Here is a 27,649-nt window from a genome sequence, read left to right as displayed (position 1 = left end):
AGACTGCTGACAATCATATTGAAAAGGAGAAATTCTTAGTTCTATGTGATCCCATTCTTATCCAACAATTTGCAGTGTATTTACTATACTGCTTGTATGTGTAGAGAAGAAGCAATCATTAGCATATGAGAAACCACTTTTTTATTGAGAATGTTGGAGGCAGCTCCTCAATAAGACATCTACAATTGCCCATACACATAATCGTTGGCTCCATCCACCAATTATGTAAGGACTGGCCAATTACACTGATGAGCAAATGGATAACAATATTAGTCTCCATATCTCACCATCCACTAAAGATTTGAAGGTGAGACTACTATCATTTTATAGACATGTTACTCTTACTGCATGGTACTATTTTGCTCCTAAAATCTAGATTAAAATTTTTGCCGTACAGCTGGAATCCTTCTGGGTATGCTCTCTATCAGATTCAAGCACGTCTTGACCAAATTCTAAACCAAGGTCTCTTCTTCGGCTTCCCAATGTTGTTGCATACTGGTCTACTCACTTGTGTACAAATACCAGGCAGTCCCCGGGTTACATACAAGATAGGTTCTGCAGGTTTGTTCTTAAGCTGAATTTATATGTAAGTCGGAACTGTATACTTTATTATTGTAACCCCAGTCAAAAATGTTTTGGTCTCTGTGACAATTGGATTTAAAAAATGTTGGGTTGTTATAAGAATCAGGAGTAACAATAAATCTTAATTACAGATGCCTGTAATAACTGTTATAGCTGATTATTGTAGCCTAGGATTAAAGTACAGCAAATTATTAAAATCCAGAGGTTTGTTTGTAACTAGGGGTTGTATGTAAGTCAGGTGTTCTTAAGTAGGGGACTGCCTGTATAGTTTTTTCTGCAACTCAACCCACAAGTGTTCAATTGGGTTGAGGTCTGGGGACTGTGGGAGCCAATCACATAACTCTGATTGTCATTTCTTTGCCAGTCATAACATATGCCTTGGTTGCTGCCCTGCTGCTTCTATTCTTTTTTCAGGCCACTATTCCAGACCTGTGTAACGGGCATCTCTCACTGCTTGCATGGCCATACAAGATTTTAATATTATGAAGCATACAAGCCACCTCCAGTGTCGTGTTTGCCATGCCAGAATTGATAGATCTCGTCATAAGTTGACTTGTTGGTTCTGATATTTTGCCTATGATAAATGCACAGACTTATTTTCCCATTCTTCCAACTTCATGGCAATTTGCATGAATTTGGCTATTTTCTTGGCTAAGGGAACACTATCAATGAGCTGGAGGAGGTTTCTTTTTTCTTGGGAAATCTTCTTCATGGCGGCTCCTTGATTCAAAGTGACCTTTTGCGTAGTAATCATTCCAATAACACACTGCGCTAAAGAGGGAATCTTAGAATAGGTTTAGAATAATTTTCACTAAACAAGTAGAAAAAGTTTTTGCCACCACCAGGAACCTTACAGTAACAATGCAGTTACATAACAAGAATCTGCATAGCTAAAAATATGCTAAATAGTTGCAAGGATAATTTATGTATAAGATAGCAATGATGATTGTTTGTAAAATGATGGTAGTCTCGTGTTCAAAGTTGTTTAGGATGGTGAGACATGTTAAGATACGGAGCGTGAAAGTCAAAGGCATAAAGCATTGCCACCCTTCTGCTCATCCGTGTATCTCCCATAAATGGATGTGTGCTTAAAGAATCAGATTAATAGAATTTGGCTGCTCCCACCATGTGGACGCCCTGATCTCTGGGGCCCCAAGCACTTGCATAAGTTGCTTTATAGATATATCCACTATCCAGGATATTCTTTCTGTTAAAAATACTGAAACTGTGAAGGAAGCTTGATGGACCCTATTATGAAGTTAGCTAAATAAGAAAGATAGTTTGGACTATGGCCCTTTCAACACAAACTTTTTCAAGTCTAGTTCAAGCTCCACTCAAAATGAAAACTGGCACATTACAGTCTATGGGTCAATGGACACAAGGTCGCCATAATGAGGGGTCTAGTGGGACTGAGTTCAAGGCCCCCTCGTTTTCCTATCAAAAGGGGGCCCGAGGGGCTCACACTACCCACTAAACCCACCTTTCCAGGCCCTATGTGAGGAAAATAAAAAATATGTACTCACCTCCCAGCTTCTTCTCCTCGGCCCCATGGCTCTGGCTTCTGGTCTTCTGGCCCGGGCGTATCAGTGTGCTGCAGCGGTGTTGTGGCTGCGTGACACCATATTGTATGCACCGCGTGGGCCCTTACACTATGACGTTTCTCTGCCGTGGCACCACCCCGTCATAGTGATGCGTCCTGGCCAGAAGAGGAGACGATGGAGCTGCAAGGAAAAGACAGAGCCGCTGGGCTGGGGCGAAGAAGCGGAAAGGGGGTGTCTGGCAGGAAACTTCATTAAAGGGGGACATTTGGGGTGGACATTTCATTAAAGGGGGACATCTGGGGTGGATATTTCATTAAAAGGGGGCATCTAGGGCGGACATTCATTTAAGGGGGCTTCTACTGTGAACTGCAGGGGGCTGCCTGTGGACTGGTGGGGCTATCTATACACTGAGTGGGTGCGTGCAGGGGCTATCTATATACTGAGTGGGTGTGTGCAGGGGCTATCTATATACTGAGTGGGTGCGTGCAGTAGAGTAGGGTCCTGTCTAGCTTGTCACGGCTCAAAAATGTTTTGGTAAAAGGAATAATAATGTTATGTATCATTGTGAAAATGGACACCGGTGGGGGGGGCCCACAAAAATCTTCCAGTCAGGAGCCCCAAAATCAACCAGTTAACATGCACAAAATTCAGAGTAAGGCCGAATTCACACTGACATATGGACGCAAGCTTGCGGCAATATATACGCCCCACACATGTGGCACCCTATCGCTCCGTACACCGGAAAAAATAGTACATGTCCTATCTTTCCCTGTGTGCATGACCGTGGGTACACATTCGTGTAAATGCTGCCTATGGCTACCTGCACACAAACATGCTTGCTTCTTGAGAAAGAATGCAATGTTCGAAACACTAAGCAAACACCTTTAAATGAGTTACCGGGACTCTTGTTGTTCATATGTTTTTAAATGGACCTACAATAAAGGATTTATTACGATGACTCTGGCTTCACATCCCTTCTATGTTCGCTAAGTTTGTGTGTAGGTAACGTTTTAATGAGAATTTTCCAAAGTGTGTTTGAACTTATGAACAAGAACAAGACCTCTACGAACATCAGTTTTCCTGGGATCATACACAATTTAACAAAGTTTTTGTTTTATTTCCGCCATCATACCGTTGTTCAGTGTTGAACAGTGCAAAGATGTGTTTGCTGGACATGAAGCCTTTTTCCACATCACGGACTTTCAGATTGTCCAAAGGTAGCATGTACTTCTTCTCTTTTTCCTACACGGAAAGAAGAAGCAAAAACAAACCAATAAGCTTGGATACAGTAGAGGTCTCACATGGTGCCAGCATTGCACAGCATTACTTCCTTCACCTCAATTAAACCTAAATGAGCTTGGCAGCTGGAAAGGTCTACTAGCAAGTCAAGGAATATCTGAGAAAGCACAGTGCCACTGGCTGCAGAGAACGCGGCCATTTCATCATGAATAAATGTATTATATGCTGTTCTCATGAACTTACCCTGGACTCCAGAATGCCTGTAGTAGTTATAAATTAGTATTCCCAAATCAGAAAACTTATTAGACAGCCAGTTGGATTGTGCCACGAATTCATTCACAATCAGAAGTCCAAATGTTCAGAATAAGTCTTGCCTCCATTTACTAGAAATGCTAAAGAGGTCGGAGGCTTTTAAAAGTTAAGCTGTAGGAAAACCTAAAAATCCTTTATTTAAGGCTGATCTTCTTCTAACCCTAAAAAATGGAGGTTAAATGACTGGAAATTCCTGAGGTCTCCTGGTATTTCACCTGAGCATTACAGCATGTATGTGACATCATTTTCTACACATGTCATCATCATCTACAGATGACTTTATCATGAACATTGTGCTGGTTACATCATTAACCCAAACACCAGCATTAAAAGTTACTGACCCGAACCCAAATCCATTGAACATCCGAACATGCCAGGGCTTATTTACTGAGGGTCCGCGGATCGCACTTGGATTTTCAAAATTTTCTGGATTTGCGGCGCTGGGACAGGTATTTAGCAGGATATTGTGTCGCATGCGATTGGATTTTGGCGCAGCTGCGCCGGCCTTCATCAGACGAACCGACTGATTAGGACTGAGCGCATGATTTAACATTCAAATTGTATCGCAAGAACAAGCACTTACATACACCGGGAAGAAGAAGGTGACTTCTGGTGGACTTGAGCGGGGAAGCAACACTTGCAGGATATTGGGCGCACAAGCTTAGTGAATCGCGACACTGTGCATTCTGGTCGGACAATGCCCTTCGGGAAACGTGTCAGTGATATGCCCCACTGTAAGTAAATATGCCCCACTGAGTTCAGTTTATCTCAAAAACTAACACCTCAAGGACATGACCGTTGTGGCTGTATGACGTCTCTATATATTTCTAAGACCTCATGCACACAATGTATGTAACAATACAGGCCTCACACAGGGGACAGTAATCTCCTGTTTGTGGCCTGCCTTGGTTGGGTGGACAGGAACCGGTGAGCACCACTCACCCCCCTCATCTACATAAAAAAACAGTGGGGCAGGAATAGGACTGGTCATATAGTTTGTGCTCAGCCACTCACTCACAGTAGCGTGAGACATGGTGACTGCAATGTGGCCATGCACAATAGATTTCAATGGGGCTGTGAATTGCAACTGCTCCGCACAATGGTCATGTGCATTAGTCCTAACTTTGCCACATTAAATTTGACCATGTGAAATGAGCTTTGTTTTAGAGATAAAAAGGGTAGACACAATGGGGTACATTTAATTACCCGGTCTTGTCGCGATCCCCAAGGTGCGTTGTCCGAAGAGGATGCAGAGGATGCAGTCCGGCGCGATTCGCTAAGATCGTGCACCTGAAATCCTGCATGTGTCACTTCCCAGCTCAGGTCTGCCGGAGTTCACCTTCTTCTTCCCGGTGTATCTGAGTGCATGTCTTGCGACACAATTTAAATTTTAAATCCCGCGTTTAGTCCGAATCAGTCGGGCCACGCCCCCAATTTGTGTTGCATGAAAGTCAAATTCCGATCGCAGGCGCCAAAAACCCCCGTTAAATGTGGCGCAAATCGGAAATAGCCAGGAAGCCCGACGGAAATGGAGTGTGCGGACCCTTAGTAAATGTGTCCCAATCTGTATGTTCTCTGCATATCAGGGTGCACATCATTGACAACAGATACATACAGAATTGTAACACCTCTATCTGTGATCTGTATATAATGGCAACAGGGAACACATAGTTAATGTGTTCCATGCTGCCATTTGCCCCCTAGAAAAAAAACCCTATGAAATAATAAATATATACTTCACCATATTTCCCTAAAACAATTCTCTCCAATTTTAAATCATTAAAATACCACATAACAACACTACCAAATGGTCAAATTTAGCTGAATTTGTGCACTGACTGGACAACTACCATTAAGCGAACAATATAATCTTTTGACTATCCCAAAGCCTTAATAGAGACATCTGGATAAAACATGATCTGGTCTGACCAAGACTTCAATTCTCCAACAATAAATAGAGAAGGACTGGCCTAAGTTGCCAAACAACCAAGCCACAAAAGCCACAAGTGTCCTACATGTCTGGTGTGGGTTGAAAGAGACCTGGGAAGACATGTTGAAACTTGTTAACCTCATGTTTGTAAAACTGCTATATAATTTGGATAACCTAGGCTAACCTGAGGGAGGTATCAGACTTTTTTTGATGCAATGTTAGAGGGAATCCATCCTATAAACCATACAGTCTTATCTGTGGTGAGGATGATATAGAGTAGGACGTACAGAGCAGACTGATATTTAATTTGGTGGGAAAATATTCATTTTAACTTGCATTTTAATTCTTAAAATTTATGATATTTTTAGGTGTTATGTAAACTCTTATGAGCCGCCCTTTACTGCAATTTCATTTATACAGGCAGTCCCCGGGTTACATACAAGATAGGGTCTGAAGGTTTGTTCTTAAGTTGAATTTGTATGTAAGTCAGAACTGTATATTTTATCATTGTAATCCCAGCCAGAACTTTTTTGGTCTCTGTGACAATTGGATTTTAAAAATGTTGTGTTGTCATAAGAATCAATATTAACACTAAAGCTTCATTACAGACACCTGTGATAACTGTTACAGCTGATCATTGTAGCCTAGGACTAAAGTACAATAAATTACCAATATCCAGAGGTCCGTTTGTTGGTGTTGTATTAATAAAAATGATCATTATTATAGGGCGACCCACTGGAGGCAGAGCCGTAACTAGTAGAGGTTGGACCCCATAGCAGACTTTATTATGGGGGCCCCTTCCCCTTAAAAAAATTGTGCTTATTTGTACAACACAAATGTTTATACAATCACACACATTTATACACTGTTACACACATGCATACATATATACATTCATGCACACACATTTATGCACACATATATACATGTATACACCAATATATACAGTCCATGCACTTTTTACACACACATACAGTATACACTCACCGGCCACTTTATTAGGTACACCTGTCCAAATGCTCGTTAACACTTAATTTCTAATCAGCCAATCACATGGCGGCAACTCAGTGCATTTAGGCATGTAGACATGGTCAAGACAATCTCCTGCAGTTCAAACCGAGCATCAGTATGGGGAAGAAAGGTGATTTGAGTGCCTTTGAACGTGGCATGGTTGTTGGTGCCAGAAGGGCTGGTCTGAGTATTTCTGGGAAACTGCTGATCTACTGGGATTTTCACGCACAACCATCTCTAGGGTTTACAAAGAATGGTCCGAAAAAGAAAAAACATCCAGTGAGCGGCAGTTCTGTGGGCGGAAATGCCTTGTTGATGCCAGAGGTCAGAGGAGAATGGGCAGACTGGTTCGAGCTGATAGAAAGGCAACAGTGACTCAAATCGCCACCCGTTACAACCAAGGTAGGCAGAAGAGCTTCTCCGAACGCACAGTACGTCGAACTTTGAGGCAGATGGGCTACAGCAGCAGAAGACCACACCGGGTGCCACTCCTTTCAGCTAAGAACAGGAAACTGAGGCTACAATTTGCACAAGCTCATCAAAATTGGACTGTAGAAGATTGGAAAAACGTTGCCTGGTCTGATGAGTCTCGATTTCTGCTGCGACATTCGGATGGTAGGGTCAGAATTTGGCGTCAACAACATGAAAGCATGGATTCATCCTGCCTTGTATCAACGGTTCAGGCTGGTGGTGGTGGTGTCATGGTGTGGGGAATATTTTCTTGGCACTCTTTGGGCCCCTGGTACCAACTGAGCATCGTTGCAATGCCACAGCCTACCTGAATATTGTTGCTGACCATGTCCATCCCTTTATGACCACAATGTACCCAACATCTGATGGCTACTTTCAGCAGGATAATGCGCCATGTCATAAAGCTGGAATCATCTCAGACTGGTTTCTTGAACATGACAATGAGGTCACTGTACTCAAATGGCCTCCACAGTCACCAGATCTCAATCCAATAGAGCATCTTTGGGATGTGGTGGAACGGGAGACTCGCATCATGGATATCCAGCCGACAAATCTGCGGCAACTGTGTGATGCCATCATGTCAATATGGACCAAAATCTCTGAAGAATGCTTACAGCACCTTGTTGAATCTATGCCACGAATAATTGAGGCAGTACTGAAGGCAAAAGGGGGTCCAACCCGTTACTAGCATGGTGTACCTAATAAAGTGGCCGGTGAGTGTATATACCTCATATTATTCACATGCAGTATATACACCCACATACACCTTACGTATACATCTATACAGTACAAACACACATAGATACACTATATATGTTCCATATATACATACAGTATTATATACAGACATATAGCATATGCACACTCCAGCATAAAGTAAACACACACCACATGCAGCTATACAGAATATACACATATACTATAGGGGAGATTTATCAAGTGTCTATTTGCCCATGTGGAAAATAAAAGCTGGGCTCTGATTGGTTATCATGGGCAACTTGAACAATATTACCTCAGACACTTCTATTAAATCTCCCCCTAGAGCAGTGGTTCTCAACTTTTCTAATGCTATGACACCACAAAACAGTTCTTCATGTTGCCATGACCCCAAACCATGTACAAGAATATAACTACTATAATACTGTCCCCTATGTACAGGAATATAACTACTATAATACTGCCCCCTATGTACAAGAATATAAATACTATAATACTGCCCCCTATGTACAAGAATATAACTACTACAATACTGCCCCCTATGTACAAGAATATATCTACTATAATACTGCCCCCCCTATGTACAAGAATATATCTACTATAATACTGTCCCCTATGTACAAGAATATAACTACTGTAATACTGCCCCCCATGTACAAGAATATATCTACTATAATACTGTCCCCTATGTACAAGAATAGAACTATTATAATACTGCCCTCTATGTACAAGAATAGAACTACTATAATACTGCCCTCTATGTACAAGAATATAACTACTATAATACTGCCCCTAAGTACAAGAATATAACTACTATAATACTGCCCCCTATGTACAAGAATATAACTACTATAATACTGCCGCCTATGTACAAGAATATAACTACTATAATACTGCCCCCTATGTACAAGAATATAACTACTATAATACTGTCCCCTATGTACAGGAATATAACTACTATAATACTGCTCCCTATGTACAAGAATATAACTACTATAATACTGCCCCCTAAGTACAAGAATATAACTACTATAATACTGCCCCCATGTACAAGAATATAACTACTATAATACTGCCCCCTATGTACAAGAATATAACTACTATAATACTGCCCCTAAGTACAAGAATATAACTACTATAATACTGCCCCCTATGTACAAGAATATAACTACTATAATACTGCCCCCTATGTACAGGAATATAACTACTATAATACTGCCGCCTATGTACAAGAATATAACTACTATAATACTGCCCCCTATGTACAAGAATATAACTACTATAATACTGCCCCCTATGTACAAGAATATAACTACTATAATACTGCCCTCATGTACAAGAATATAACTACTATAATACTGTCCCCTATGTACAAGAATATAACTACTATAATACTGCCCTCTATGTACAAGAATACAACTACTATAATACTGCCCCTAAGTACAAGAATATAACTACTATAATACTGCCCCCTATGTACAAGAATATAACAACTATAATACTGCCCCCTATGTACAGGAATATAACTACTATAATACTGCCGCCTATGTACAAGAATATAACTACTATAATACTGCCCCCTATGTACAAGAATATAACTACTATAATACTGCCCCCTATGTACAAGAATATAACTACTATAATACTGCCCCCATGTACAAGAATATAACTACTATAATACTGCCCCCTATGTACAAGAATATAACTACTATAATACTGCCCCCTAAGTACAAGAATATAACTACTGTAATACTGCCCCCTATGTACAAGAATATAACTACTATAATGCTGCCCCCTAAGTACAAGAATATAACTACTATAATACTGCTCCCTATGTACAAGAATAGAACTACTTTTATACTGCCCCCTATGCACAACTATGCTCAGCATTTGGCACCAAATTTAACATGCTGGTTCTGTTACGGATACTAAGCATATGGGACCGAATTCCGATCAGCACTTGAAGCAAGTTTGATCAAATTCCCTCATGTAAACTAGAAACAAAAATAGTGATCCAGCATCCAGGCAGTAGGAAAAAACTGTTGAAACATCCTAATTTATTTAGTTTAAATTAAAAACATGGAGGCGTCACTAGAGGTACTTGGTTTGACACGTTTGAACAATTCACATCCTTAGTTGTAGCCAATAGAGTGAACAGGAGGCAAAAAAATAAAAATTAATTCTCCTCCCTGTTGTGAAACTGGCCTTATAAAGAGTTATCATGTGATTTACTTAAGGGTTAGTTGTTTTTTTTTTCTTTTTGTGGAATTTAGGTATCCATCTAGCTGATACCTCTGCATCCCTCCAAAAAATGGAATAGATTTTTTTTTCTTAAACAGTCTATCGTAGGTCTAGATGAAAAAAGAAGTACCGTATATACTCGAGTATAAGCCAACCCAAGTATAAGCCTAGGCCCCTAATTTTACCACAAAAACCTGGTAAAACCTATATATTTTTACTCGACTATAAGCCGAGTTTGGGTTTTCAGCACATTTGTTTGTGCTGAAAAACTAGGCTTATACTCGAGTTACCAAATTTTAATTTTCTTTCTACAGAGGGAGCCAATGGTTGATGGACCCCGCCATATGGCATCACAGTCTATAATGTAGACATCCCCATGTACCAAACAACTTTACGTGTCCAAATATATGGGGGCTATGCTATATTCCCACTAAACCAGAGCAGACCCCTCAGCCCTCTTTGTATGTGGGTAGGCTGCATAATAATAATTTACTCTTCAGAAATGGTTTCCGTCCGCTCAATTGTAAAAATCAAGTCTTCAAGGTACTTTTCATGAACATACATTCAGTGTTCACTTCAGCTAGTATTTCTTTATACTATTTTACGTCTATATGGGATAATATTTACCCCGTCACAATAAATCTGTATTTTATACTAGTAACTATAAGGAAAAAATACACAGGATATAACTTCACTCAACCCTTAAATCAGTGAATTATATACTGTGGAAGATTTACCCTACATCCACCTAGAAGATGATATCCAGGACTGCAGACACTAAAACATGGATGTTAAAAGGTTAAATGGATCCTTAAGCTGCACCCCTCCTTCATTGGCAACAAAAGTCCCATTAATCATCATCTATAAACAATGATTTCCATGGAAACGTTTGTATATATATTTTTAATGGGTAAAGAAGAAGCAGATTTGAGTTTTTCTTTTTTTTCTTACTTGCAGGAATAATGATTTCCAGGTTTGGCATTTCCTGTTCAAACGTTTGGCTTAATTCAGAGCCCCTGGCTATGCCTCAGGGCCCCTCACTTCTTCCAGACGTCCTCAGCTGGCTAAGAACTTTGTCCCCCACACCCACCCCTGTCAGTGCTGTTTTATCATTATGTCTGGATGTGATATTCCTGGCAGACTTCAGACTGCAAAAAAAGTTTAGAGATTTAACTCTTTCTGTGTGTGACTACTTTTATGATCTATATGGATTCAATGTAAAAGAAAAATTTCGGGTTGCCTAAGTTTTCATTATAAAAAAAAAGGACTACAAATTAGTTCTTACCCTAGAGCAAGAAAATCTCAGAAAAAAAACAAGATTCAACTGCATAGTAAAAATATCAGTGCACGATTTATACCGACTACTTCTCGACACTAAGTTCAGTATTTGTAGTAGTTTTACTGTTGGGAAATGACATCATTGTATGTGACAGGAAGTGACTAACTAGAGTAGACTACATCAAAGGTTGTCCATTCTGGAATATACTCTACGAATAATGGCCCCTGCTCATGCTTCACGACACTAATCATCTAAAAAGAAGAGATAATGGGAATGAAAACGATAAAAACTGCACAAAACAGCAAATAAAACCTTGATGATAGAGTTTTAATTCAAAACCCAGACCTGGTTTCTTTAAAAAAAACAAATATGTTGCAATACTATGCTCTATGCCAAATTAAAAACTTTTAGGGAAGAAGTTTTTTTTTTAAATAATGACTGTAGTAGTAGCTATTGAGTAGCTGTTACTCCTGTACATTCGGTTGTCCTCTCACGTTTAATCCAGAATTCCTTCAACAGTTAAATCAGTGGTGTTTGTTTGTCCGGGGGTGGAAGTAATAAGTCTTTATTTGTCTCACGCCCAATGAGACGCGTCTACGGTGCTAGTTGTGTAGTGCATATAATTTTATTTTCTTGAATAAAAAATGTTTTGATGTACAGTCAGTCATTCTGCCTTTACTAGATGCTACTAGAATGATACGAGGGTTATGCTCCGAGCATATTACAAAATTGGTTGACTCCTTTGCCGGATGTTTTCAGTGAAGAAGGCATCTTACCTCTAGAAGAGACGTACCACCTATTGAGTACTGTATGATAATAGGAGCTCCAAGAAACTCAGAGGATACAACAACTCGATAACACCTACCCTCTGATATTATGCAATTTGTAGCATCAGATAAGACAAGGATACAACTTTTTGGCCAGAAACCTCCTTGGAAATGTTTATAGACCTCTGAAACGATAAGGAATCAACTACAATAGGGAATCAACTGCTCCTTTGTCTTATCAGTGTGGCCAGTCTTTCTACAGCCCGGCACTATGAGGATAAATGTAACGGTAATGAAAAACACACACTGCAAAAATAAATGGGGCAAAAACTGTTCCAGGAACTTGAAAGAAAACATGCATTTTACCGGTGATCCTATATAGCCTCAAAAATAGCCAAAATCTCACTTTATGTAAGAAAAACAATAGATGAGGCATACAAAACTGAATTGTACCCTAATAATCATATAAACAATTATTCATTCTGTAAAGCGTTAAAACAAAATAGTAAGGAAAAAAAATTAACAAAACTGTTTTCTAGTAAAGCAATGGGGTTTTTTCTTCTTTATGGGATTCTTAATTTTCACAGAATATTACTCTCCAATTTCTAAGTAATCCAGCCAAAAAGGGTGTCTTGATTGCTTTTGCCACAAGCAAACATCTGCCATAGGTTTTATCCATAACACAGTAGCGCGAGGTCATTTAGTGGCACGAGACAGAGTTTTCGAAGTCTGTGTTTACTTTATTACTAAGAGCATCAGATCAGAGATGTCTGCAATATCTTGCTGGCTGGGGTCCTCTGTCCTCTCTTTCTAGCACTGCATTATCCTAAAGGTTGTACTATATGCATTTGTTTATTTTTCTAGTGCCTCTGCTGCCTGTTTCTTCTCAGCATAGCTTTATTAACCCCTTAATGAACTGGCTCTTTTTCTATTTTGGATTTCCGTTTTTCACTCACCGCCTTCCGAAAGCCATGAATTTTTAAAAAAAAATTCTGTTCACAAAGATGTATTGGGGTTTGTTATATGTGGGACAAACTGTACGTCCTACTGTCATTATTTAATACTCCATGCAATGTACCAAGGATCTGTAAAAAAAATTCTGAATGCAGTACAAACGACAAAAAAACCACAGCTGCGCCATTAACTTAGATACTTTGTATTTGTGGCTTTCACTGTGCAGTCCAAATGCCACCTCTCCTTTATTCTCTTGGTAGGGTACAATCAAACTGATACCAAATTTATATACTTAATGTTGTGTTCTAATATGTTTAAAAATTAAAACCTTTCAAGAATTTTATGTGTGTCGAAATGGCACATTTGTATTTTTTTTTTTAATTTTTCATTCTTTTACCGGGTTTACTCAAAGGAACAATAGTTTTTTATTTTTTGATAGAACGGGTATTTTAGGATGAGGAGATACCCAACATGTTTATGATTGCATTTGTTTATTTTTGAATCTATTTTAGGGAACAGAGCTTTTATTTTTTTGTAACTTTTTTTTCCTATTTTTTTTAAGCCCCCTAGGGTACTTGAACCCTACAGCTATGATTGCTGATCCAATATACTGCATCCACTATACTACTGTATAGTATATTGTAAATTTAAGCATATTGGACATTTTTAGGATCTGTAGAAGACCCAGCCTCCGACCTGGGATTCTTGGGAAGGGTCCTGGCATTTACAACAACCGATTGCCGACCCCTGATGAAGTCACATGGAGAACCAATCATATCTAAGATAATGGCAACCCACATTCCGCCGTTATTTAAATGCCGCCGATGCGTATGACCGGTGCTGCCATTGATTGCGGGTGTTAGCTGTGCATGTGTGCAGAAAACACCTGCTGTGTATAAAGAGGGGCTAACCCATGAGCCATCTCCATACCCCCTTAACATCGCCAGTACATACTATTCCATCATTTGTCCTTAAGGGGTTAATACTGGGAGTTTACCTTAAATACCATGAAATCCCTATATGTCTATACATTCCTAACATACAGAAATGTATTGTTGTAATATTCATTCTTGAAAAGAGATTACCGATATGCACAACACTAGGGAGCAAATACCCAGCAGTGTAAACGTGTATAGCTGGTTCATGCCCCCACTCATCAGTGAGGTGCCTGATATTGACTTTTTATATCCCTATATTTTTTTCATGGAGGTTACACTTTTTGTTCCAATTGTTAATATATTTGAATAAGGATTGCCTTATGAAAGTTGAATGCAGATTGCATCTGTTTTATATATTGTATATATTCAGCAGCAGATTGTCAGACTACTGAAGGTCCACACAGTCACCATCGTGCTTTCTATTGCACAGCTAAGCAATTCCAATACTAATTATCCATCAAGAAGGTGTTGTCTATGTCATTTCCTTGTACATTAGGTGTGATAAATCTACACCTGCAGCTCCATAGCACTTGAGGATAAGTTGGAGATTTACCAAGTTTAAGTTTACAAAAATGCATATTTTTTAAGTGACCAACTGAAATCTACACAACCCAATCACTTATATTCCCTAGAAATGAACTATAAAGGAATGTCCTCATTGGATATATATTACAATGGAATAGATCTGCAGAATCTGTGGCATTGTACATGTGTTACATGCAGATTTTGTTGTAGGACTACATTTTATGCACTGAAAGCCATAAATTAATATTTTACTGAATTAAAATCCACATTAAAACAGGCATGAGGATTCTTTGCCATTTTTTCCATATCACTGTCATACACTGGAAATTCAGTCTTAAATGTGGAAAAAAAATAAATCCATTGCATATCCTTCACATGGAAGTTAAGTCCTATTTTTATGGACTATTATGTAGCATTGGGATTGGCTGGGAATGGCTACTATTTATATTCCACCCTTCTCATCATTGGCTCCATAGGGCAAAACATTTATTGTATGTAACATAGAATATACCTAAAGGTAAACTAAACAGTTCATTATCCCAGGATTTATATACAGTCTTTATACATGTTTTTAATTAAATTGATATTGATACAATGTAAGCGCAATGGGAAGAAAGAAGGATGCAGAGGTTGAGCTATACAATGCTCGATCATTTAAACTCATTGGGGCACATGTACCTTTGTTTTGGCCGGGCATTTTCTTCTATTTTTGCAACTTTTTATGGAGCATGTGTACTTTTACACCTTCTTTTGCGCCTAAGACAACTTCCCTTAAAAGTTCACCATTGTCCAGTTTGCACTGAATTATCACCTGGAGCCAGATGTTAGGTTTTACAAAAAGTCGCAGAATAGCCCCAAAAGGCCACATGTATCTTATGTATCTCTTGTTTTTTTGGTGGTGTGGGTTCTACTCTGATTTGCACTTAATAAGTCTCTAATTTGCTGAAAAATAGTGGATAAGGAAGGCAAAAATCATTGAAAACATCTGTCTTGCACAGATACATTAGGAAAACTGCGACAGACACATACAGAGTGATTTATTGTGCGCCAGCATATTATAGAGGCCACCCCCCCATCCTGTGGACTGCTGGTTACATCAAGAGGTGTAGGCCTTTTAATGCATTTATCAGACGGTGCAGCAACTGGATGAGACAACGCTAGGTGCCACCTGGCCTAGTTTTGCGTTAAAACCAGCAGGTTTTAAAAAAAGAACCTCGTGCCCGCCCACTCCACCAATAGGCGTGCCCCTCTATGCCCACATGACATGGATGGGGCGTGGTCCCTTTTATAATTGCAAATTCTCACAGTGCACAAGAATTTGCGATTATATCAGCGCTTCTATGCTAAAAACTGTTGATAAATTTTTCACACACACCAGCAAACTTCTTAACACCCTGGTTTAAGTGCAAAAAACTGTGTAAATACTCCCAAAAAGGCATAAAAAATGTGCAAAAATAAAAAAAGTCAAAATAAAGAGAGGCAAATTTTGCAGCAATCTTTGTAAATGATTATTTTCCGTTGGATTCAGATGAATGGGGTTATGGAGCCAAGAATATTGATATCTGAAAGTGTTTTTTGATTGAATGGGATAGTTCAAGACATTTCTGTAATAAAAATCTAACATAAATGACATGACTAACTTTTATATGTGCAATAAACCAATTCAACCATTCTTATGACTACAAAGCTATGAAAAGACCTGTGAATTTTGTTCAGATTTATGTGTTTACATTTTTCTGGTGGTTGTGCATATTGGACATTTTTAGACGGGAATTTTTCAAATAACATAGTGATCGTGTATGAGAGGCAACCATCGGCTACGCTAATAATCACCTCTAAAGGTAATCCTTAATCCAGCCCTTAAATCATGGACAAATACAATAAACTTCTACACAAAATACACAGGTTTAGTAAAAGTTGTCATGGTTAGTCATTCCCATTAGATAAGAAGTCCTAAACCCTTTGTAATGAGGACTATCCAATTCGAACTAATCCTGGTCCCATTTCTTGATATTAAAATCTACCATCTACCAAAATCCATCATAAACCAGAGACACTTACTCAAAGATCCAGGCACTGTGACTGTGGTAATCTTCTTACATTTGTTGTCCCCTCCCTCCTTAAATCAACTTTTATAATTATACTAAAGAGGTGCAATGAAGGGCTATAGAAGTGCTACTAGCTTTAGAGGCTACTACACTGTACAGGAACACTTCCCTCTTCCACTGTGTGAGATTACAGCAGGCAGAGGGAAGGGGAAGTTCCAAAGCAGCAGGGGGAGGGCTCCTGCAAAGTGTAACAGCCTGCTAAGCTGCCGTACGGATGAGCTTTGTTAACACTCCCTCAAAGTACTTCTGGCTCATTAGCATACTTTAGAAAATTCAAAATTGATTTTTAGAAATAAGGAGGTCATAGATAACCACAGTCACAAGGCCTGGATCTATAAGTGTCGTTGGTTTATCCATGCTTGTTTTTGATGGTAGATTTCCTTTAGATGCGAATTGGCAACTTAAAGTGATCTGATTTGCTTTCTTCTGCCCTCTCTGAACACATAACAAAGAAAAAGAAGTTAGGACTATTATATAGCTTTATATTACCTACAGCAGGACTTAATAAAACAAAAAAATACTACCAACTCAGAGTAGAAAACTTTAAAATATGGTGGACTCGCAATGTCACACTGATTAATTCTGGATGGTAAATGAGTTATATCTTCAGGCTTCCTAAAACTCATACTCATCAGATGAAAATGAATCCACTGATTTTGTATTTGGCTTTCCTACTCTCCTCCGATATTGGAGGACATAAGGATCAGGCAATTTGGAATCAAGTTTCTGATCCTTATGCTCTCTGAAAGAAGGCACCGCCATTCACTACATATGCACTTTTGACTAAACCAGTGCCGTCTGTGTATGATGGTCAAGCAACAGCTATCTGAAAGCAAATACAAGTTGGCCTCAAAGGATCTACCATCAAAATCAAGCATGATAATCCATGGACACTTACTCATAAATCCAGGCGCTGTAGTAATATTCTTATATTTGTTACCCGTTGCCTCCTTCATTCTAAAATGTAAAAAAATATGCTAATGAGCTTGAAGTGCTCCTGGGGGTGTTACCAGAGCCCTTCTGTGGTGTAGCTTCACGGGCTTTGACAGTGCGCATACATGTGATTGAGAGGTCTCCTTTAGGAATCTTACAGTGTTTCCCAAGAGTCCAGTCAGGATTTATTCTTTAGAATGAGATTTAATGATCACAGACATAGGGTGGTATTTACCAGGACTAGAAGAAGCCCTGAAATAATCGCAAATGCTAACTTATTGCTAACATTAACAATTATTTTCCCACCTTTCCCCACCTCTACGCCAGGGGACGTGGTGGGGCATGAATGGGGGGAGGGGGGCAGTGGGCAGGGGTGTTCCTCTCCCCATGTCGGCAGGCTTGCTGCAGCCAGTAACTTTTCATAAGTGAAAAGTCACCAGCTGCTCTTATTTCTGCGCCAGTTAGGACCTGGCATAAAAATAAACACTGCACAGGCCGGCGTATGATAAATAACATCTATGATTCGCATATCCCCCATCTCAGATACACTTGCTCAAAATTCACCCGCTATTTTTGTTTAAAGCACCATATTCCAATTGCATAAAGTTTTTAAAATAAATAAAGTATGAGGCAACATTATTATTGTTTCATCCATTTCCAATAAATGAATGCCACTACAGGCGGACCCCGGGTTACGTTCAAAATAGGTTCTTTAGGTTTGTTCTTAAGTTGAGATCGTATTTAAGTCGGAACTGTATATTTTATAATTTTTTGTCTCTGTGAAAATTGGATTTAATACTTTTGGGTTGTCATAAGAACCAGCATTAGCAATAAAGCTTAACTGCATGTCACGGGTGGTCCTGCGACCCATATCACAGGTCGCGTGCTCACCCGTGCTCCCTGGGGCTCGCAGGCGCAGCGCCAGCGCATCTCGTCTCTCCCCGTTCCGGATTATCAGCCGAGCTCCATGCGCACACGTCCCCATCTCCTAGGGCGCGCGCAAGGCACCTTCAGGAAATTTAAAAGGCCAGCGCACCGCTGATTGGTGCACTGGCTGATCGCTTCCACTTTAAAAGTCCAGCACCTTCCTTACTGCCTTGCCGGATCTTTGTGCCTCACAGCCTGAGAGAAAGCTCTTCTGCGATTTACCTGCGTTCCAGTGTCTCCTGCATTCCTGAGTCCCCCCGTGTTCCTGTGTCTACCCGAGCCCTTCCGTGTTCCTGTGTACAAGTGCTCCTCCATGGTACTGTCCTGTGTGTCGTGTTCCATTACCCATCTGCTTGGACCTCCTGTTGCTGACCCCAGATTGGACTCTGACGTTGCATCTCTGCTGCCTGCCCTGACCCTGTGCCTGACCATGAGATTGTCTGCCACTCCTGTACCTCGACCTTGGTCGCCTCTGCAGATGACCAGGTAGTGGCTTGAGTCATCGTCTGCAGTGGTCCAGAGGATCCACAACCCTCGAGCCTGACAGCCCTACACCTTTGATAAGTGTTACAGCTGCTCATTGTAGCATAATGCTAAAGTACAGTAAATTACCAACATCCAGAGGTCCGTTTGTAACTAGGGGTGTTCTGAAGTAGGGGACCGTCCGTATGTGCAAAAAAAGAGAAGACCTAGTATGACGACCACTTTTGCATGTGTTGGCCACAGAAGGAATTGATGGCTATTTCACATGACATTTTATTTAGAGGATAACTTTAACACATCAGGACTTGTACACCAGTTGGCTGTGTACAAACCTCATCACAATTACTACTGAACTGCCAGTAATTATGATTATTTACCCCTTTACACCACCCTCTGGGGGGATGCGGCTGATGGCGGAGTTGGACTGCTACAGCCTCCAAAATTCAGTCATGAAGTTATGGCACAAGTCGTAGGGCCCCAGAGCCTCTTGAAATATCCAGTCTGGTGGGGGGGCCTTCATCATGCACCATTGATGCATTATACATTCCCTCAATGGAGTAATTGGACCCCATTTGTTAATGGTCTTACACAGTTTGTGACACTTTTCTGATAAAAATGGGGGTTGCATCTGGAGAAGGGGTTGTGGCTTTGCGACAAAAATCTGTGCACCAAAATTGTAGTTGGTGGGCCAAAAGATCAATGCAAAGTATAACGTGTGAGTATCCAACTATTCTAGTTTTTTCATGAGGCACAATGATAAATCTGGCACAACAGAACTGGCCTAGTGAACCCAGTCGATTCATTTAAAAAATATATATATATATTTATCATACGTTACAAATGTCAATTTTACAGACTATCCTAGAAATACCACGGAATTCTAATAGCGGGACGGCATTCGCTCACAGCCCAAAGATGCAATGATACACCAAGGTTACTGAATGTGTAAACTTATAGGATACGGTGAACAAAGCAATAAAATCTTTGTGACTTTGGTTATTGAAGAAATGCTGTGGGGGGTGGGGGGAGGCCTGACTGAAATTTCTTCATTACCTACAAAAACCATCTGAACTTTAAGGCAAGGGCAGGCTAGCAAAAAAGTGATTAGAGCGGGGTTGGGGGTAGTAAAATGTATGAAAGAGCCAATCACAAGAATCGTAAACTAACTGACACCTCCGTACTCCGCCGCTGCTGCTACATATTATGTGCGGTTACCATGACTACGACGTCTCACCTCGCCAGCTGCTGCAACTTAAAAGGTAGTAACTGGGATGAACTATGCTTTTATAAAAAATATATAAGGAAACCGTATACCCAGCGTTTCTCATTCAGAAACACATTACTTCTTACTGGCCGGAGAAAGATTACATGCAAAATATACAATGCTTAAAATATATCTTAAAACAAGTTCACAGCTGCACCCTTTAAAGTACCCACTTTCTTTTTATATTGGTGTTCTGCCTATGTATATATATATATATATATATATATATGTTCGCAGAAAGAAGATTATACTCTTTCTTTGTACAAAATGGAACTGTAATACAGCCAAATGCATGAGCCTCATTAGGTAAAGCCTCCATATAACATTAAGGACTATGGGGGAGATTTATCAATCCAGATATTTGTTTCCCTGGTTGGATTTCATGGATGACCACAATACAGAGGATCCATGCATCATACTGATATAAGATGCTCAGAGTCCCTGCTTCCCCGGCCATGAAATCCAGCCAGTGCATGTGCAGCCTGCCTAAATCCATAGACAGTAATATATAGTTTGCTTCCACCAAACAACCCCCTGTCCCCTTTGTATTTAAAATGGTTTCCATTCTTCCAGTCATTGAAAAAATACATTTGTAAAGTCAAATATTGATTTTTAAAAAGAGGCATTGTTGTTTTCTAAACTATCTGATGTTTAGTGATATGATAAAACATAGAAATTACAGCATAATTTTATATATTACATAGGGTTAGTGCCAATACCAATCTTACTATATAGATTGACCAGGAGCAAGTGACTACATAAATACTGTAAAAGAACCAAGATCACTACATAGATACTTTCCCAGAACCAAGAGTACTACATAGAATCATAACTGTAACTGATATTACTGCATAGAAACAGGATCAGAGCCAAGGTTACTACATTGATACTTTACCAGAACCAAGAGTACTACATAGATAGAATCATAACTGTAACTGATATTACTGCATAGAAACAGGATCAGAGCCAAGGTTTCTACATTGATACTTTACCAGAACCAAGATTATTATTATTAGAATGGAATCAAAACTGTAACTGAGATTACTACATTGATACAGGATCATAACCAAGCTTATCCTCATAATGATGCTGTACAAAAATCATCATAGAGTTACTAAAATTGCAGTGCTAAATATCTAGACATGTGAGAGATCTGTCACTGCTATTCTTTTCACATTTTTCCTATAAGGGAGCATAAAATTGGGAATAATGGTGCAGACCTAAAACACCATCAGCCCGTAAATATAACAGGTAACACCCAAGTATACATAATAATGGCCCCCATTTTAGGGTCCATGGTTACGTCTGGACGGGCACACTCTGGACTCGATGGAGAAGGGGAGAAGCGAGTGGTGCTCACCCTTCCCCTCTCCGTAGGGAATAGTGGTGCACGGCTGTTCTTACAGCCTAAGATAGAGCACGCTCTATCTTTTTTTGCGGCCATGACACGGTACCGAGTCGGGAACCATAGGCTGCTATAGGGGATGCATATGCAGCTGTATATACGTCCCCCATAAGTTTGTGTACATGGACCCGTATTCAATAAAATACCCTTCCGCCTCTTCACAATAGAAACCCACCTTCCACTACAGTCCACCTAGAATCAGAGTATACAGTAATTCCCCCAGGACCTCATAGTCTACTGTCACTCTGGTGTTCAAGAATTTTATACTTACCTCCAGGGCTGGGACGAGGAATAGGCAAGGGTAGGTGGTCGCTTAGGGTACCACTCTCAACTTCTACCCTTGGTGGCTCTGTAATATCCAAATAGGACCACCTAACTGAACTCCCAACAACATCATATATCATCTGCACAGTTCCCACCGTTCTTTAAATGCCAAGATTCCTATAAAGAAAAGTTGCTAATGTGTCACTGTATACCTGTCATGGTCCGGTTTCTGTAAGAAGGAACATCTCACCTCTTAGCTCTATCCACTCGTCCACCGCATTGGCCAAGGTTGAGGTACTTAGCAAAGTCTGCTACTTGACATAAATGGATTACCTTGATGATGTCTAGAACAAGCAGAACCTGACAAAATGAGAATAACCGGAGATATAGTTGCAGTGGGTATTGACAACAGCAGGAAAAGCCACGGACATACCGTACCAAGGAAGGCAGCAGACACAGACGGGACTTTTGGAGTCTAGTCAAGCACTGGCCAGTAACACAAGGCACAGGCAAACACAGGCAGACAGTACCAATGTAGGTATATTGAGACCAGCCAGATATGAGCTATCCATCATTACTATTTGACAACAACAAAAATACTGGCCATGTCGATATCTGCTGACAGCGCAGCCGAGTACCACCATGTGGTACCTGTGTGCTGATTGGAAAAATTGAGGTGCTAGTCTAGACACAGCTTATGTTCCCCAGAAAAAAGGGATCAAGCTGTGACAACCAACTGTCTGTTCCCAATTAGATCCCAAAGGAGCTCATACACATAAGTTCCCATCTCGTATTATGTATACATAATACGTAAACACCAGGATGAGAAAACCCCATACACTAAATTTAGGTCCATACCAATTTTGCGGGTTTGGCACCCACAACCCCCAAAGCCAAACAGAGGCCACTGTTCTTTTTTCAGGATCATGTTTGGGAAAATGTACCCAGTAGGTTAACTACTAGCCAATCAACCAACTGGCAGTCCCTTAGCAACCACAGGCATGTCCTCTCTGAGCATGGCTGTGATTGGCCAGGTGGGACATGTGACTAAGTAGGCACTGTGAAACCAGGGTTTTTTTGACCTATGAGCACCTGAAGCAGCACATAAGCATCAAAGGAGCGTGTCTGGGGAGATTCGGAGGAGGAGGACACCTACCACCAAGTACAGCTTATCTTTGCCTCAGGGCAGCCTGGCCGCATGAGCCACTATATGCTTCAGTGACTGCGCAAAGACTTGAGTTGCCCAGATACTCACCAGTTCCAATTACTCAGTGGCCACTCTGCTACAAGGATAGTGTAGCATCTTAAACTCCACCACTAGAGAAAAATGAGGGCGTACAAGTGCAAATTGGTGGAGGGACTACTGGCGGAGTTCCCATCCAACAATGAAAGCTCAATGGCAGTCAGAGAGGAGGAAGAAGTCGCTAACACAACAGGTGGGATTCTGAGCACGGCTACAATGTGGAAGACTCCATTGGATATACAGCATGTAGTACGAGAAGACAGCCTGACTTGCATGGTGGAAAATTATCTGTCCACATGTCTCCTGGTACTGAAGTATGGGTCCTCCCTTTTCAATTTCTGAGTTGGAAAATTGGATATGTGGCTAGAGCTTGGCCCTCTATGCCTTGCAGGTGCAAGTTTTGATGTCAAAACCGCTGGTGGTGTCATCACAAACAAAAGGATCCGGCTATCAACAGGTAACGTGGACATCCTCACATTCATTAATATAAAACAGGCCCGGATGCTCACCGAGACAGATCCAATGGAGGTGTTGGGTAGGTTGCAGTCAATGTGTTTAAGATTCGTGGGGGGGGGGCAGGAGCCATAGGATTTCTAAAGTGGTGTTAACAGCAAGGGCACCCAATGGAGGGCTAGCCCTCCCTGACTTTAAACTTTATAATTTAGCAATTCACCTCCGTCATATCGCCTCCTGGTCCGCAATGTATGCATATAACAGATGGACGGAATTTGAAAAACTATGGCTGGCCACGTTGCACCCAGCTGCACTGATATGGGGTCCTCCTCCAGTAGGCTTGGTGCCGCCATTGTTGGGCCCTATGCAGTTTACCCAAAATATTTGGTATAGATGTAGGGTACGTTTTCAGCAACCCTATGCAGTCGTTGCTCACCCCAATACTTTTTACATCACACCTCCCGGATAGTCTCAGCGACAGTTATAGACCCTGGGTGCAGCCAGGCACTTTTCAAATCCTGACCCTGTTAGACCCCCTTACGCATAAGATACTTCCTTTAAGGGAACTGGTGGATAAACATCCCTGTTTGGCAGGTGCGGATTTTACCTATCACCAGATTAAACATTTTATTTCCTCTATTCTGGTACCCGAGTCAACCCCTAGACCTACACCATTTGAACTGAATTACTCAGAGGGTCCTTCTACCAAGGGCCTGATCTCCAGCCTATACTCTAAACTCAATGAGCGGACAAATGTATCACATTCCTACATAAATAGGTGGGAATCATGACCCCTGAACAGTGGCAGACTTTTTGGGCAAGAGCTCGCCAATCATCTATTTGCACATTATATAAAGAGAACCAAATTTTATTAAATTGGTATCGTACGCCTGAGCTTCTACATTGATTCTACCCGTCAGTTCCTAACAGATGCTGGAGGTGTGGAGGGTCTGATGCTACACTGTTCCAGATTTTTTGGAGTTGCCCTGCTTCATTTTTGGCTGGAGATTAGGTCCTTCATTGGGGGGATCCTCAACGTGTAAGTCCCACTGGACCCTGAAATTTATATGCTCAATCTATATCCTAGATCTCTTAGGGGTTCGAGTGCCAGGTTGTTCCTACATATAGTAACAGCAGCGAAGTGTTTGATATCCTTGAATTGGAGACGTCCTGCTCCTCCATCGTTGTTGGAATTATACACACGTCTTAGGGATCTCTGATCAATGGAATATATTACTGCCGTGCTTCGCCACACTAGCGATAAATTCGAAAAAACCTGGACTCTATGGGACGCATATAACGCTAGATTGATTTCCTGAATGTTAATGAGTGATTACACTACTTGAGATGCTACCATACTTATGCCATACTATAAGGAATGTTTGATATACGTGACAATTGTTATTCTGTTTCTTTTTCGTTTATTTTGTCTTACTACTGTAGAACCCTGTACCATTTTTGGTTCTTTTATTTGCCTTTTCTTATTTAGGAAAAAATACAAAAATAAAAATAAAGAGTTGAATAAAGTTAAAACAGGCATGGATCACACGCAACCTGGCAACCAGTGTCAGAATATGTTGGTAGAAACTGAGGGAAATACCGCAGTACATGAAATTCTTGAAATTGACATTGGGTCTGACCATACAGAGCGCTTTTAACTATAGTAGTAAGTGAGAGGGAAAGGCCAGTGTGCCCTTAACCACAATGAGAGGAAGGATTTGCGATTTAGGCACTAAGCTGTTTCCGACAGCCGGGCTCTCGATGTTACAGGTAAGATGGTGATAGCTGCGATCCCAACTATTTAACCCTTTAGGTGACGCCGTCAAACAGGACTTCAGCGTCTATAGCATTTCAGTACCTTCCCCCGCCAACAGGATATGTCACTATGCATGTCAGCCTATGCATCTGCATAGGCTGACTACTCTAATACATCAGAATGGCAATGTATTAGTTTGAAGAAGTGATCAGATAATTTCTTGTTCAAGTGGGAAAGTGAAAACTTTTTTTACAAATAAAAGTATAAAAAAAGGAGTCCCTATATATTGTAAAATCCCTACATATAATTGAAAAAAGTGAAACTCACCACACAAACTGCACATATAACATATTGCTATGTCTGTAACAAACCATACATAAACTAAACCATAAACAAACCATAAATACAATTATTACTAAACCTGTACGATGAAAACCGTAAAAAAAAAAATAAACATGGAAAAAATTGGGATTTTAGCCAATTAAACCAAGCAAAAAAAGCAATTAAAAAGTGATCAAAATGTCACATTTACACCACAATAATTCCAATAAAAAGTTCCTCAAAAAAATAAACCCTAATACAGCACAATCAACAAAAACACTAATTTAGGTGCCTTAAAAGTTGGAACTGTTTTTAAGTATATTTGGGGCCCCGATTCTGGAAAGGACACCCGATTTCACCTATTTCTACTTTTAGAGATCTGGAATTCCTACCTTAAAATGTTTAGGCTACATTCACACTAACGTATGGGGGACATATATAAACGGCCGACGTATATACGGCCGATATACGTCCCCCATAGGCAGCAATGGGCGCACGGCACCCTACGGGAGCGGTACGGTGCCGCACACGTGCGGCACCGTACCGTTCCGTACCCGGGAGAAAGATAGGACCTGTCCTATCTTTTCCCGTAATACGGCGCCGTGCGCCATAGGTTGCTATGGAGAGGAGCGGGGGTGAGCTGCGCTCACCTCCTCCTCTTCTCCCCGTACACTGCCGTTGCCCGCTACGGTACGGTACGGGCAGGCAACGGCAGTGTGAATATAGCCTTACACTACTCAAACTAGTTGTCGCTCGGTATTGTACTAAACAAGTTTTTGAAATTAATGACAACTAATAAATGGGATATTGCTGCTCAAACTAGTGGTCAATCAATAATGTGCTGAAGAAATTTTGAAAATGAATGTCATATTTTGTGGCTGTAGACTAGAGATGCTCTGTCAGGTCGTTGAAAACATTTCTGTGATCTCCTGCAATGAGACGTTCTTGGACATTCGCAGTGGATTCTCCAACCGTAATCAGCCATTATGTGTATTCAATCGTCCACTGTGCCGTTCTTCCATTGTACTTATGTTGAATGTTTCCATCAGGAAAACTCATAAACTAGATTGTCTAGAGAGAAATGGTATTTTTGGAATCAACAGCTCAAAAATACACTGAATCAGATGAAAACCCCATTTTGGGCAGGGTAACTGCCCTGTTATTAGCCCCACTTTCCAGCCATCGGGCTGTTACAACCTCCATTTTCCAGCCATTCTGGGTGTTAAAATGCGGATTCCCATTCATTTCAAAGGGTTTTTTATTTGGGTCACAGTTTGACTACTTCCAACATATACGCTCAGTAGAGATGAGCGAACATGCTCGTCCGAGCTTGATGCTCGGTCGAGCATTAGCGTACTCGAAACTGCTCGTTGCTCGGACGAATACTTCGCCCGCTCGAGAAAATGGCAGCTCCCGCCGTTTTGCTTTTGGCGGTCAGAAACAGAGCCAATCACAAGCCAGGAGACTCTGCACTCCACCCAGCATGACGTGGTACCCTTACACGTCGATAGCAGTGGTTGGCTGGCCAGATCAGGTGACCCTGGGATAGACTAGCCGCTGCCCGCGCTGCTCGGATCATTCTGTGTCTGGATGCCGCTAGGGAGAGAGCTGCTGCTGGTCCGGGAAAGCGTTAGGGTGTTCTATTAGCTTACTGTTAGGCAGGAGTGATTCTCCAAGAACCCAACAGCCCTTTTTAGGGCTACAATAACGTTATACTTTTTTTTTTTTATTTGCAGCTAGTACCATATTGTGAGGAATTTGCAGGGGGACTTGCTACCGTTGTGTTTAGCTCTTAGTGACACACATATCCACCTCAAACACCAAAGTGGGAAAATTTATTAGGGGTTTGATTTCAATTAGGCACAGTCTGCCATTTACTTTTTATTTTACGTTTATTTTTTTAATAACTCAGTGTCATCTCATCTTGCATAGTAGTGTGCTTTCATACTTGGCTAGAAAATAGCCATAGGAGAATCCAAACGGCT

The 27,649-nt window shown here is 40.7% G+C and overlaps 1 protein-coding gene and 1 long non-coding RNA gene across 2 annotated transcripts in view; both read right to left on the bottom strand.

The window, feature by feature from the left end:
- The window catches only part of DNM3 (dynamin 3), a 154,868-nt gene that overhangs the window by 57,921 nt on the left and 69,298 nt on the right, over positions 1–27,649 (bottom strand). Inside the window, exon 11 of the mRNA XM_072129170.1 lies at positions 3,256–3,365. Within this exon, the coding sequence (XP_071985271.1) occupies positions 3,256–3,365 (110 nt within the window). The remainder of the gene's footprint in view (positions 1–3,255; positions 3,366–27,649) is intronic.
- On the bottom strand, positions 22,141–22,870 carry LOC140103976 (uncharacterized). Its single transcript, XR_011850219.1, has 2 exons — positions 22,750–22,870; positions 22,141–22,251 (listed from the first exon to the last, which is right to left on the bottom strand). It is a non-coding gene; the product is annotated as an uncharacterized lncRNA (long non-coding RNA).

This window comes from Engystomops pustulosus, chromosome 10, assembly GCF_040894005.1.
Source record: "Engystomops pustulosus chromosome 10, aEngPut4.maternal, whole genome shotgun sequence".
NCBI classification, from domain to species: domain Eukaryota; kingdom Metazoa; phylum Chordata; class Amphibia; order Anura; family Leptodactylidae; genus Engystomops; species Engystomops pustulosus.
The sequence above is the reverse complement of the archived record's forward strand: the minus strand, read 5'-3'. Positions and strand labels throughout refer to the sequence as shown.